Source organism: Dermacentor variabilis, unplaced genomic scaffold (assembly GCF_050947875.1).
Source record: "Dermacentor variabilis isolate Ectoservices unplaced genomic scaffold, ASM5094787v1 scaffold_12, whole genome shotgun sequence".
Classification (NCBI taxonomy): Eukaryota; Metazoa; Arthropoda; class Arachnida; order Ixodida; family Ixodidae; genus Dermacentor; species Dermacentor variabilis.
This window is the reverse complement of record NW_027460280.1, coordinates 50,969,102-50,984,160: the sequence shown is the minus strand read 5'-3', so window position 1 is coordinate 50,984,160 and position 15,059 is coordinate 50,969,102. Positions and strand designations below refer to the sequence as shown.

The window sequence follows — 15,059 nt, the reverse complement described above, 5'->3', positions numbered from 1 at the left end:
TTGTCAGCCTCATCACTATAATTTGCTTCAGTCGCTCATCGTAGCAACAAACTGTTCATAAAAGCGAGAGCGTGCCAGCTTTCCCCGTTTTGTGCCGCCTTCGGGATCCTCCCAGGTCGTAACGGAACAGGTTGTAATGTTTCTTTGCCGGTGTAGAATAAATTGGTGGTGATGCCATCGCCATTATACTATCGTTGTCGCCTTTATAATCTCTGAATTCGCGCACATGCTCACGACAAAAAAAAAAAGAAAAAAAATCCTCGCCTTACACAAACATGTTGGTCCATCTGGCAACGTTTTGCTGAACCCCAAACTTGTTAGATAGCCAGCTACTTACAAACGGCTTTGCATAAGGTGAATGCGTGGATCTGCATTACTTTTTTGCTAATATTTGTTTAACGAAGAGCGTGAAAGCTACAAGAAACTAGCTCTTTTCTTTTTAATGCGAGTGTTAATGCCTCAGGGCATACAAGGGTATGGGATGCGGGCGAATAAGGATGATTAAATGAATGAAAAAAGATTTGCGGATCTAATGAAGTCCAGGAGGGAACGATAATGTGGTCCCTGCGTTCAAGCAGTGTAGTGGCTAGGATTATGGGGCGAAAGTCCCGCTGCCTCGTCGGTTTCAAGGCAGGGCAAACTCGCAGCAGGTGGTGGATGTCGGCTTCAGCATTGCGTGACTTGCAGACTGGGCACCTAGGGCGGGGATATAACTGGCGAAGGTGCGGCCACTTCCGAGTCCCGGCAGAAGTGAGGGCAACCCCGACCCGGATTCTCCGAAGCGACCTCCTCTGCACGGGTAAGACCGCAGAGGAAGGTTACCGCACACGGAGGCGTGTACGGCGCCGGAGGTGCTCCTTTCTTGTTAAAAGGAGGGTGGCATCATCTAGGTGAAGGAGCTGAGGCAGTGACGATGGAGAGGTCGCTAGGCGGGTCGCAGAATCCGCACGGCTTTGGAAGCTCAGAAGGTCGCGTGGGATCCACTCGGTGGGATGCGTGCCGCCAGAAGATGGATCTGCTGACATATTTCAGGGCTGCGACTGACGCGTCGCAGGAGCCGCGTCACCTGGAGGGCATCAGTGCGGATGACGATGCGGGCCGTGGGGACCATGGGAAAGGCGGCGACAGAGCACAACGCTTCTCGAACAGCAAGGAGCTCAGCACAAAAGGAGGAAGGAGGCTCTTGAACTTAAACCGGGACGCCTTATTCAGGGCAGGTGCGCAAGGGCAATAAAGTGCAGTGGTCGTTTCACAGTCCTGGATGCTTGCATCAACGTAAATCACGATGGAGCCAAGCGGCAGGTGGGCGTCTTGAGCGATAATTCGGTCACGAAGCGGTGACGCCGAGTCAGTTGATGTCGGGCGACGTATACCTGTTCCTTGTAATCGCTCAGCTGTACAAAACTCCAGGGAGGAAGAACTGGCGATGGCGGTGGTAGAACGGAGTGCGATAAAGCGTAAGCCCTGAGAGCACACGTTGCGTGCGAAAGGCTGACCTTAAGCCTGCGAGCATTACGTCGCTGCTGCATCAACTTATCTAGTGTGTTCAGCTGTTCATTCTTTTGGAGAGCCACGATCGGGGTGATGCGGGGAAAGCAAGTGATGACCCTCATTGCCTCGCGATTAACAGCTTCAAGGCGATGCCATTGTGCCCTCGTCAAATGCTGGAATTGGGTTTGATAAACAAGGCGTGGTTGCACTACCGCTTTCACCAACTGTCGCGCAACATATGAGCGGGCGCCGCCCGTTTTAGGAGCAATGCGTCTAATCAGACCCAACGTCTGAATCGCCTGCTTTTTAGCGCTGGAGAGCCAAGAAGTCTCAGTTCCCGACTCGTGGACCATCAAACCCAGAATTTTTATAGTTGAACATTGTTGAAGTGGGATTCCGGATAGATGAAAACGAATGGGTGTTGCAGAGAGTTCACGCCGGCCCCAGCGCTTGGCGATTGACATGTAAGCAGATTTGCTGACGGAAAGCTTAAGGCCGACCGAGGAACCGTAATTCGACGTAATATCTAAAGCCGATCGAAGGGCAGCGGCTTGAGTCTGCATGTCACGATGAGTGCTCCAAACCGTGATGTCATCAGCGTACAACAAGAACTTTAAATCAGGCACATAGTGTAAGCGCCATGCAAGCGGGATGAAAGCAATATTGAATAATGTGGGTGTGAATACCGATCCCTGGGGTACGCCGCGAAGAGGTAGAAATGTGCCGACGGCGTCACCACTGCGGCGGACTGCAAAGTGTCGGTCTTCAAGGAAGGATTTGAGAAAATTCCGTACTCTAGGGGGAAAGTGCAGCATGCCAGTTGAAGCCAAGATGGCGTCATGATTGATGTTATCGTACGCCGTTTCGACGTCCATAGCGAGGAGAGCACGGACAGTGTGGCTGCGAGTTGATGACAAAACTGAGGATGCCAAGACAGCCAGCCCATCATCGGTACCTATGGATGAACGGAAGCCAACTTGAGCAGGGTGGTAGCAACAGTGGTGCTCTAGCCACCACAACAGTCGTGTGGCTAGCATTTTCTCAGCGACCTTGCCCATTGTTGATGTTAGAGAAATGGGTCGGAAGTTGCCAAGGTCGGTCGGCGGCGTGCCTGGTTTCGGAATCGGGATCACAATAGCCGATTTCCAGCCCGGAAGGACAATGTCATCTAGCCACACTTTGTTAACGGTGTCGAGGAGTTGAGGCAGCACCACGCAGCTGAGGTTCTTGTAAACCTCATAAGTAATAAAGTCTGGACCGGGCGCTGTCTTGCGACTGGCACCATCTATCGCTGCAAGCAACTCAGGCATGGTGATAGAGCTTGCAATTCCATCAGTGTGTGCTGTAGACGGTAACTTGTCCACATGTGCTGCAATGCCTGCCAAAGAAGCACCATGGGTTGTTTGAGGGAACACGTCGTAATAACTTCCGGGCGCCTTCTTAGGCGAAATCATCCGGCGATAAGTTAGCAGCGAAGCAGGCTGTGGCCGCCGCGTCGGGACGGCGGCAACCGTGTTCCATGGCACGGAGCGCGTTCGCCAGAGAGAAGCATTCGATGTCTTGGATGAAAACCGCTCACACCACGTATGCAAGTGCCGCCGCGATAGGTCGCGCTCATATCTGCGGGCCTTAGCAGTAAAAAAATTCAGTCTTGTACGTGCTTGTGCAGAAGTGGGGTCTCGTGATGCTGCCAGCTCAGCTTGTCTGCGAGCAGCCCACAAGTTGAGCAGGCCGACATCCGCTGCCGGTCGATCGACGCCTACCCAGCTGATGGTTCTAGCTTCATTGAGCGCGATTTGTATGCAGTCAACAAGTAGTGGTGACGAGTAAGACCGGCCGGTGGCTCTTCTTCACGCATTAATCTGGATTGGTTATTGAATGTCCATCGTCAATACCCAAGGTTGGTGGTGGTGGTAGTTGGTGGTGACTTCAACGCCCCTTACCCAGAGTGGAGGTACCCCACTTCTAGCCCCCGTGGTGGGCGTGTGCAGGACGCCTTCGCGGATGCGTTGCTTGTTCTACTGAACGATCCCGATTCAGCAACGCGGGCTGTGCTTCAAGCTCGAAGTACAACAAACGCGCCGGATCTTACGTGGCGGTCGGGTCCCGGTTCTCCCACTTGGCACGTGGAGCCTAACTGCTGGGGTAGTGACCACCACCCTATCATCATCGATCTTTATCCGTCGCAGGCCCGCCGATTGCGCCGCAATTGTACTGTGGTCAACTGGGACACCTTGCGCTCCATTCTCCAAAACTAGCTCTTACAACACCATAATTATGAATGTATCTTATACTCTTAATATGTTTCTGCTAATGGTCATTAGAGTCACTTGTCACGCGAAAAAGAGTACTGAGTGATTCAAGAACGAATCTGCTGTATAGATTTAAAGTTCGCTTGGATTCAAGTGCATCACACTTTAAGTGGGTACTCACTGCGTATGACGAGCACATCACGAATGACGTGGAACTTTATATATATATGCTCGACAACCACAACGCAATCCTGCACTTACCAAGGCAGCACACGCGCAACATTTGCAAGATGAAATGCAGTTGGATACTTTTTTCCAGTTTATGCTGTAACTATTCGACGAGTTTTAACTCTCTTGGCGATTAGCATTCTAAAAGTACAGCAGCTTTTGGCACAATGCACCTCATAAACAGCTTTAGGTCATCGGTCTACTTAACCATTGGCAACCGTACGGTAGACGTTGACAAACTATTCAGTCTAGACGTATACACTTCCCTTGACACTACCCATGCTAAGTGTACGAGACCTTAAGCTGCAGTATGCTGTGCAACTTGTGCTAACTTTCAGTCCGTTAAAAAAGCTAATGCATCGTTATTATAATTGTCTGTATTTGTACATGTTGCAAGGAGAGAGATTTACAATGAGGGAAGACCTCAGAGGTAGGCCTGAACTATCTTCTAAGGAGGATGCAATGTTTAAAAGCTTCATAAAGCTCTTAGCAATCAAATTTACCGTTTTAGTGTTATCAATACTATTAATAGACATACCAGCTACAGTTTTCAAAATTACCATCTAGTTATTGTTTGCTACTCAAGTGATGTTGAAAGTCATAAGCCGCATCCTTAAAAATAATAAAATTAAGTAAGCGACTAAGTTGCTTTTTTAAGCAAATTCACTAATGACAATAAATGAAAAGTGCGGCGGAACACGTGATCTACCTCGTAGACAGACGACAGCGCTGAGAGGTTGAGCGTGAAGTTACGACATCCAGAAACATGGCGGCTAGAAGTCACAGCATCACGTGAGGATGTAGAGACGAATTCCTACAGTGCTACAACATTCATGACAACGTAAACTATGAAAAGCAATAAAGACGCGAATCCTGTCGTGAAGTTATTAGATATTCAAGAAATAAATGGACATTCCTGATATCTAAAGACCGCTACACATCGTTGGGTACATAGCAGGCACATCTGACTGCTCGCATTTGCCGGCCAAGAAATAGCGCGTCACATATGAGACAAAGATACAGGTATGTGTCAGGTAAATCGGTTTAACATAAAGTTTCCCACTACAATGTCGCTAAATGTGACGCAATTATTGCATGGAAGACGTCGCAAATCTGAACCCATTTGCCACAGAAGGTGCGGAGCAACACGTTTCAGCGACCATCGGCCATAGCGCACCGCTTCCGCTCGGGATCGAAACATAGTACGACTTACAATGGAAGCGCAAAGATGTACATATAGTGCATAATTTGACGTAATCTTACAATTACATTCACAAGTTGTAAGGGTAATATACGAAGTAGTTATTCCGTAGAAAGCGTCACAGATGAAAAACAACAGAATTGCAAAACGCGTGGAGTGAAACTTCTACGACCGCATTACTCGCGTAGCATCCGCAGCGTTGCCGGCTAAGAATGAAACGGAATATAGACATTCGAATACTATGAGCATACCGAATGACATAGTGTCCATGACACATCAGCGCTGCTTAGCTCAAGGCTTACGTTTCACAGTAAAGGTGATGTCAGGTTGGCATGAGGCTGTTATGACTCTTCAATTAAGCCGCACGACGTGCTTGCATTCTTAAGGATACTCAGAACAGCATCGAGCCGGCTGAAGGTTTGAAACACAAATCTCTCCAATAAGAAAACGTAAATAAATACAGAGCTTACTTTAACTTAAATAAGGAACAAACACAGACAAACTATGTTTACAAACTGACAAAACGATGACAACTGGTAAGGTAAAATTCTAGCGAAAATCGTACAAAGATACGTTCCTGATAGAATGCAGTCACGATGATACGATCACAGTTGATGCGAATTTTGGTGAAACGCGATTTTTTTAAAAAGTACCGCCAGGAATGCATTAGTCACGATGCGTTTTGTTTCGGGATAACACGAATGCTCTTCCGGGTCGCGGAGAAGCTACAAATTTGTGAACCACCACGAGATCTCCTTCAGCGATTGAGAATAGTGCCGCGGGGCACTTGTGAAGTTTGGTGATTGAAACCTAGGTCTGCCGTGATCCTGGCGCGAAGCTTTACGCATTCTAAAAGCGTCTAGGCGACAGCATTGGGCAACCAAAGACCTAGTAGAAGGTCATCAAAGACGTCTCTAACTGAAGGTAATCACTATAAGAAAAGAAGACTCTCCTACCGTCACTTGGGCACGCGATTGTGGTTTGTTATGGGTAGCACAACTTTCCGATGATAGGAATATTTTTTGAGGCCCCGGAAAATACTTATCAACCAGATGTTACTGTATCATTCCATTTATCTGGACGGGCCAACGTAAATACCGCAAATGGTTGCTTGAGAAGATCTAAATTGCATGCTGGTACGTCCTCCGTTTATCGCGCTGTCTCTTCCACCTGCAGAAAGATACTTGCCCTACTTGCCACTTGAGCTGCGACGCGTTTTACACAGAGAATTGATGGTGACATACACATGCCACATGTAGACGTCCGTGTTCTGTGGTGTTATATGGAATGGTACAATAGCACGAAAGAATTGTCGTAAAGAAAACAGCATCAACGAGAACGCGAGAAGCAAATGCAGAAAATATATTGCAAGTAACTTACAATAGCTATTTGTCGAAATTTAATGCTGGATCATTGTAGGATGAAGAATGGTTGAAAGATAATATAGCGACAAGAAATAAGATGTGTACAGAAGTTATCACAATCACGGGGAGAAAATTCAGGTGAAATAAAAGATTACGCACGTAATCGAAAATTGTAGTTTTTGGTTATGTAATATTGTGCATGACTTCATAGGTGAGTTGTGTAGGTGCTCGCTTTGTAAGTTTCAGTCGTCGGTTACTTCCACCGCTTACTCACTTGTCTTGCTATTATGTTTTTTCCTCGCTTCTATCGTAGTGCATTTTTATATGTATTCATATCGTATAGCAAGAAAAAAAGAATAATAATGTACTTAAGGCCGAAACAGGAGAGTTCATTTCACATTTGCAGTATTTTTTAACATTAAAGATATACAAATATGCCGGGTTCATCTTTGTATGACGGAGAGAAAATTATGCACCTGCGAAAAAATAGGAATGATCTCAACTTTAATTGCAAAAGAACTGAAAGTTGGGCGAAGTGGTAATTATAAATGGTTAAACTGTAACGAGTTCCGCATATGCTCATTGTAGTTATCTTGGGTTTATACGTACCATGTTTTTCGAAAATGAACTTATTTGCGAGTCAGCGCTTGTTTCTCAACTTTCCTGTGTCCTTCGACCTTTGTCCACGCTGCAGTTTAAACAGGTATCTCGGCTTGCTTGAGCTGTGAGCTAGATGCTCCAGATAAAAGGGGCACTATTGGAATGGTCCTAGGGTGACAGGCTTTTACACTACGTTGCCATGACTCATAAGACTGCTATGGCCCAGATAGGTCGACTCTTAGATAATATAGCTTTAAGATAGGCTGAGTTTAAACTCTGGGCACAATTTATTCTTTTCCAGGTAGCACAACGATATTTATTTATTTATTTATTTATTTATTTATTTATTTATTTATTTATTTATTTATTTATTTATAAGCCTACATCGCCCAGTTGGGCATTATTGTAGGGGGGTCGAAACAAGAGCCACAGTCAAAATACGAAAGCAGACAGGCACAGCGTCACTTTAACATTCAACTGAAGCATACATCTTGCAAGGAAGAGGAAAACAATATGCGAGAACATCGATAACACTCGCATCCTACTGATTCGACTCGTGAATCGTAAAAGGAAAAGAAGAATGCCTAAATACATCCGTTCGACATCTTATTTCACGAACCTTTTTAGCATAATCATTTCTGTGCGATATGTAGTATGGGTTCATCATGTATAAACTTTTATTAATACTAGTTTCATCACAAAAGATGGAATGAAAAAAATTCATACCATGCATACTTTTTCGGCATCCCTCACTACTCCCTCTTCTTACTTTTTCTTTAGACAACCTGTCAGTGCGTGATTGTGCTGCTGCTGTATTTACAAGCACCAGAGGAACTTAGCATCGTTTCCGCACGGGGGAAAATATTGACAAAACTTGCCTTACAGGAGTGCTTCTTGCGAGTGGCCGTTTCATTATCTCTACCAATGAGTAAACACCTTTAGACGAGAGGAGATTTATTAATGCGATTGTTTGGGGCCCGAATGTGTTCTAAACGTCTTTCTCCTCAAGAGGACACGGAGAAAACAGTTCGGCCTGGAGATGATTGCTCATCATGAGACACTATGCTCCAGTCTAGTTTTGTCACTACTAACTGACAAGCTTCACTGTTCACTGGAAAAAATCACAGGGAATATCGGCTGACAAGGACGAAGGAGAAAAATCGCATGATCAAATATCAGCACACAGCTGCCGACAGGGCCTCGGCGCTACCAAAATGGCAATGGAAGCGCCGAAGCCGCCCTTGGTGAGACAACTGCTTTAATTGCTTCGCAGAATGAGTTAAGTGCTTATAGTCATGCGCACGTTGGCAAACTCCGGGTGGCCGAAATTGATCCGGAGCTCTTTGAAAGACTACGGTGTCCCCTATAATTCACATTGTAGTTTTGGGACGTTAAACGGCCACATTCACTCCGAATGGGACCATTTACTACAGAGGCGCCACTTACCTAGGTTCACGTCGACAGCAATCGCTGGCCATACGAGGCCCAGCAAAAACAGAGGCAGCGTAAACGCCGCCATCCTCGGTGGCGGTCGCGACTTGGAAATGACAGCGGCCACGGTGGTGAGTATCGACATCCGCCGCTCTTCGTCTCGCTACTTCCTCTTTTCTTTTACCTCCTTTCTTCTCTCGCTGACGGCCACGACTGGGTGAACTTGAAAAAAGAAGAAAACTGGGCTACAAAGTTGGTCTAATTTTTATGCGCATTAAATGTGGAACGAAACTCGCCAGCGAGGCTATGAGAAACGAGGGCGGTGAGGGTTGTAGGGCGAGAGTAAAGTGGGGCGTTCGTCCGCGTCTGTCCTTTCAGGGACGATTTCCAAGGAGTGACGTCGACTGCACCGACGCCAATTGACCAATCGCCGCAGGGCAGCCTCGAAGCTGACGAGGAATGGGCGCCTGAGTTGAACCAATCAATGGGAAACATTCATTCGCTCTTGTCCTCCCTACCATCCATCTTCTTTCTTTTAGTCTCTTTCATTACCGGGCACACGACGAACATGTTCTAGGCTGAACCAAAATACCGTGCACAAGCGCTGCGCCATCTTCTTTTCATGAAACAAATATTATTTTGTTGTATGTTCCTCTACAACGTGACCCTTTCATTTCTCTTCTGCTTAGCTTGCAGATCACTCTCCCGACAAACTGTTTCGAAGGCTACTCTTGCCTGAGAAGCGTGCTTCATTGGAAGGTGACCTTGCTTGAGGAAAAGCCTAACGTTTGAGTAGGGGCGCGAGGAGGAGCGTTGTACACAGAGCGCTGTATCAAGCTGCTATCACCATTCTGGATCAGATGAGAGGCCTAGACCAATACGCCCAGATCGTGCATTTTCACGACACGTGAGGTTCTCAGTCTGTCTTGAGGTTCAAGATTGAAGAGTTTTGTAGACACGCAAGTCTCGGGACAGTGGATGTAGAACGCAATGTATTTTCCTGCAGTGTTTGCTCAGACCGAGATTGGTTCTAGGGTACCGTGCCGCACAATTTCTGCCTACCTCTTGATTATTTCGCGATAGGCGGTGGTAGCTTTAATCTTCATCCCATTTGGACAACGTCATTGAACGAGAGAAACAATCTATATGACGAACTTGGGAAATCAGACCATTTCACAAACATCGTCAGCACACATTGTTAGGACTTGCCTGCTGCAACTGAAACCGGCCACACGAGGCACGAAAAAATTTAGGGCCCTTTCACTCTGTGAAGGATAACCAGCGAAGCTGTATTGGGATTACTATATTGACAACTATATTGATTTATATGATTATTGCTATATTGATTGAATGAAGACATATACAAGTAACTTCGTGGTTTTTATCATCTTTATTTTGTCTAATTCGTTACCACAGTGACCATAGCTTAGCGGTCGCTGTGGTGCACCATGAGCAGTTGTAATGCCATGATTGACACGTTCTTGCCAAAGCTTTTATCTATACCCGACCGGTGACGAGTGTTCGGCACGCTTACGTCCGTGTAGCACTCAATTGCAAACCGTTCCAACAGCAAGGATACAGTCCACTTGGCATCGGGGCGCGTTAGGTCGACGCTGAAGTGGACGATTGGTGGGTACACTATTGCGTTTTATTATGCTCTTCGACCCTCCTATGGGAGCGAAGGAGCGCCGCCATCCTGCGTTTTATATATGGCCATGAGGGTCATGCGTCATAACATGGTCGATAAGATGATAACATTCAAGAATCATTCACACCGACGACTGACAGCTGTTGCGCGACTAGTCGCAAGTGGTCACTTTTCTCGAAAAGCGACTATTCTGGGCCAGTCGCGCGATAGTGGTAAGAAAACTGCTAAACCAATCAGCGGCGCGCTGAAAGATATGTTAGCGCGTGTTTTCATCCGCGTCCTCCTACGTTGCACCAAATAACAAAGTCCACGCCAACATGCCAGACTACAGTAATGTAATTGGTGTCTTGCCTCGTGATGCTGGGGCGCAGCAGTTCCAGCAGCGTGTCGAATGTACGCGGTAGCATTCGCAGGGAACTAAGCAGCAGCGAAAGAACGCTCAAAATTTATGAACCGATTCGCTCGCAACGCGAACTAGAAATTACGACTTACTTTCGATATTACTCCTCGTCAAGCGCGCGGAGTTCGAGCAGGAGGCGGCTTGCGTGGCCGGCCACTTATCGCGAACCGAAGCACGGCCGCCCGCACTTTTTCATTTCATTTCGCTTTTTCATTGGAAGCTTCCGCACTGCCACAGCTGACACCATGCACGGCACAGCACATCAGCACAGTGACGACGTCTGCCTCTTCGCTCGAATCAAAATCCATGGCTGTAGCCTGAACGCTAAACCAGCGAAGTGCGTGCGAACTGCGTAGGTCTGCCTAGAGTTCTCGTTGAGGACGATAATCTCCGGGATTGCGACTTGCAGGTTGCACTCGCCCGGGCTTGCCGGTGTGAGCATCGGTCGCGTTCAGTCGCTTTTTAGTCGCTAGTCGCAAATAGTTGCGCGACCTGCTTAAGTCGCCGGAGTGAGTGAGCCTTCAGAGCGACCACCGCGACTGATAACATCACGCGGAAACAGTTGGACGACCATATATATATATATATATATATATATATATATATATATATATATATATATATATATATATATATATATATATATATATATTCATTCTACACGGCTCTCGCCCACGGACACATTTTTCATCAGAACCTATCCTTATGGAGCTTGGCTGTAAAATTCGGAAAATCTTATATGCCCTCCGCTCTCATCGATGCACGCTTACTCGGTATTCACATCTGAAGGCGGGTCGTTTAGCTGTACTTATTGCTATTTATTATACGGGCTCCGCGGTGAATAATTTGCTCAATTAGGCATCATCAAAGAGAATTTTTTCATCGTCATTTAAAGAACACGATACTATAATTCAGGCCATGAATCGGTGTTTTTTAGTGCTGGTGATGCCTAACCTTTAGTTCAAGCACCCGTGGCTCTTGCGATGTTTTCAACCGTCATGCACTGACAGCCTATTTTGCCGTGTTGGCAGCTGTCAATAATAAGCAATACTTGGTAGAATTAGATTGACTAAGAATAGAAAATGCTGAAAGTGCTCCCACACACAACTGGAATCCGTTCAGTGCTGGTTTCGTGCTGCAAAAAAATTTCTCGTTCATAATCCGAACCAAAACTCCAAAAAAGGGTGAGGCGTGCAGACAGGACACAAGAGAAGAGAAGTGGACAACCGAACGCGTGTTCAACACGGCGTTCTGCACGCCTCATCTTTTTTTGCATAATGAATCATTACCAACTAGCTCAGCTTTCTGTCGTTCAAAACTTCTGGTTTCCTTTTTTTTTTTTTTGCAGGCGCAGTCGTCTAGGCGGCTCAGGGGCTGGGGCTGGGTTGTTGAGCACAAGGTCGCGGATTGATTCCCGGCAGCTGTGACCACATTTCGATGGAGTGAAACGGAAAAAAATAACCCACGCATACTGAGGTTAGGGTGAGCGTTAAAGGACCCAAATCGGCCAAAATTAATCCGGGGCCCTCCACTACGGCGTCTGACATACGGCTCTCAATTCTCACACTTTCATTAATTTTCCTCGTAAGGAACCCAAAGGCATCTCTTAAGGAAGGGCCATATAAACATGTATATATCAGATAGTTATAGCACAGAAAATATGGCCGAAATATGCAGTTACAACAGTTATGACAACATATGTACTGTATATACATATAACAACTTAATTTGATTCATTTCATTAATACTGTTTGCCCTGATCGGGCCGACACAGGGCGCTAAATCATTCGTCAACAAATACAAAAATACACAGTCAATCAGAACACAGAAGAAAGAGATTAATTTGAAACTTTACAGTAAGGAGCGAAGCCCCAATCACATATAAACAATGGGAAGCGACAGCAAAGTAGAAGCATAATCGCGGCACACTTAACAGCAAACCAACACGGAAGTAAAAGTATGCACAGTAACCGCATTGTGACTGCAGCCATGTACAGAGACGCGCAAAACCGAAAACAAATAAGCATTTTGTTGTCGGAACAGCAGTGGTCGAAACACCATTTCGAAGAACTGGTACAGCTAGTTGAAGTGTGCCGAAGCAGCAAAGCATGGAATTCTCGTGTGTACGTGGGAAGTCTGTTTGCATTATGTCTCGCGACAGTGAGTTCCATCTTCGACTGATCTTGGTATAAGCGGAAAGTTTTCATTTTTCCGGAGGGAGCTGGGGCCCGACCACTCGCACCATAAAGCAGCGCCCTCAAATAAGCTGATTGAAAGCAACTGCATTGCCCGACGCAAATCCGAAGATACAGCGCGTCACCTTGATAATGGCACGGAAGGAGCACTAACAGCAGGTTTCGCGGCTTCGAAGCTATTCCTCTCTTAAAGCCTACTGATCACATTGATCACGAAAGCCCTTGATAAGGCGACTGAAGCGCCACTCTGACCACACAAGAAGCGCGAAAAGCAATGGAATAGGGATAGAATGTTTCAAAATCCCGGCTGTGCTCGTACCGCGTCGAAAGAGCCCAGCTATAATTCGCGCCATAAACTTGCTTCGTAGCAAAGCCAAATTGAAGTGAGTTTTATTTTTCAAGAGAGTATATACGATCTGCAAAAGTAGGTTCGTGGCAAAAAAATAAAAGCGAAACAAATAGACCGAGTAGCGACCCACGTGTAGAGAAAAGACAAAACCGATGCGTTCAAGAAAGTAAATATACGACTTCTAAATGAGCCGAATTGGTAGTCGGGATGTCTGCACAAAAAAAAAAAACGAAGAAAGAAAAACAGATTTCAGTGTTCCCTTATTATCTATGATTTCGTAAGCGCCGTTCAACACCAGCTGCTGCCCAGAGGACGTGTTCGAATAGGTCTCCTTCTGAAGCTAATGCTAATGCTTAGAGGTCTAATGCTAATGCTCGCAGAGGTCAGGCAACCTAGCCGGCCAATTTACAGGCCGTGCCTTCCAATCTATTGCTCATGAGAAGTCGCATCCAGACAGTTTCGAGTGCCCCATCTTACTGATACCACAGAAGTGGACGATGTGACAGCGGGACTTCGCTGAGAAACTCATCCACCACTCCTTCAAGGATTTCGTCCACGTAATGTTGTCCAGTCTGTGTGTGGGACCAATTATAGCACCGCCGTAAATTTTGCACCACACATTGAACAACCACTGGTGTTGGTGCCGATTGCGCTTTACCCAGTGTGGACTGGAGTTACTCCAATAGTGTGCATTATGGAAATTTACCTTGACGTTTCTGGGAAAATTGGCTTCATCTGTGCACGTGATGTTGCTCAAAAAGTCCGGTGACTCATCGGCTCTTGTGAGGACCCATTAAAACTTCTTTCTGTGCGAGTTGGTGCATACTTGACTTAAGCATTGTGACAGCGCAAACATATGCATCCACAAAGTAACCAGGACGAGACAGAAGCGCTTCATCAAGCAGCCCTTCTGTCTCGTCCTTGTTACTTTGTGGATGCATGTGTTTGCGCTGTCACAATCTTTAAGTCATGTGAGGACCCAGTTCGAGAAATCTAGACGATTCTGCAGGCCCCTATCCTTTAAGCATTGGTGCTTGTTAAGGTGGTATGGGTGAAATGCCGAGTCAGATAGAATCTTCCAAACTGATGACTTGGAAATTGGTACCTGGGCGGCCACGCCCCCGCACACTAGCATGAGGATTTGAAGCCATAAATGCTAGAACATCCGTGCGTAGGCTAGGACTCAAAGATGAAGTCCTCCTCCGCTGCTTCTTCAAGCTGGCAGTTTATCTCAGGTTTTCATAATTTTTTACGATAGTCGATGCGTTTGGTCTACGATCACACTTCCATGACTGATGTATATTTGCGGCCTCCCTCTTCTTTCCATTTGCAGCTCCCAAGGCAAGGATCATTTTTACCTTCTGCTCATTAGATAAAGACATGGTGACTGGGACAAAACAAAACGCACCTTTAAACCTCTGCACTGATGTTGTCAATTCGCTTTTGTGGTGATAGGTTTCGTGGCAAAAAGAAAAAAAACAGAAAAGAACAACCGTGCACATTATCTACGCTAAGACAACAGCTATCACAGCTTGTTTCCAACTAACACCAAATCTGATGTGTTACTTCGGCCAGGGCGCTGGAGATAGGGCACTAACTCGATCACAGTGTTTTTCTTTATTTCCTTTATTTCTCTCTTGTTAACTCAGAGAGAGCCTGTTCGAGGGCGCTGTATTATGATGCGGGTTAAAAGGGACTTTAATGCGGGTGGGTGCGCAGTCACATGGTATTCTCCACATGTCGCGGGGTTTATTTATCAGTCGGAAAAAATTAGTACTTTGACAAAGAAGCAAGACACGGCTGTGGACGACACGAATGAGGCCGACTGGATGATGCAACAGCGTAGGCTTAGCCACTCACGCCAGGAACAACGTCTAGCCCGAGCCCCACTTGCGTAGCG

At 46.3% G+C, this 15,059-nt stretch overlaps 1 protein-coding gene across 1 annotated transcript in view; it reads right to left on the bottom strand.

The window, feature by feature from the left end:
* LOC142565878 (ionotropic receptor 93a-like) overlaps positions 1–8,664 on the bottom strand; it is a 37,561-nt gene extending 28,897 nt beyond the window's left edge. The window contains exon 1 of the mRNA XM_075676447.1: positions 8,583–8,664. Coding sequence (XP_075532562.1) covers positions 8,583–8,655 — 73 coding nt within the window. The 5' untranslated portion in view covers positions 8,656–8,664. The remainder of the gene's footprint in view (positions 1–8,582) is intronic.
* Between the last annotated feature and the right edge of the window lie 6,395 nt (positions 8,665–15,059).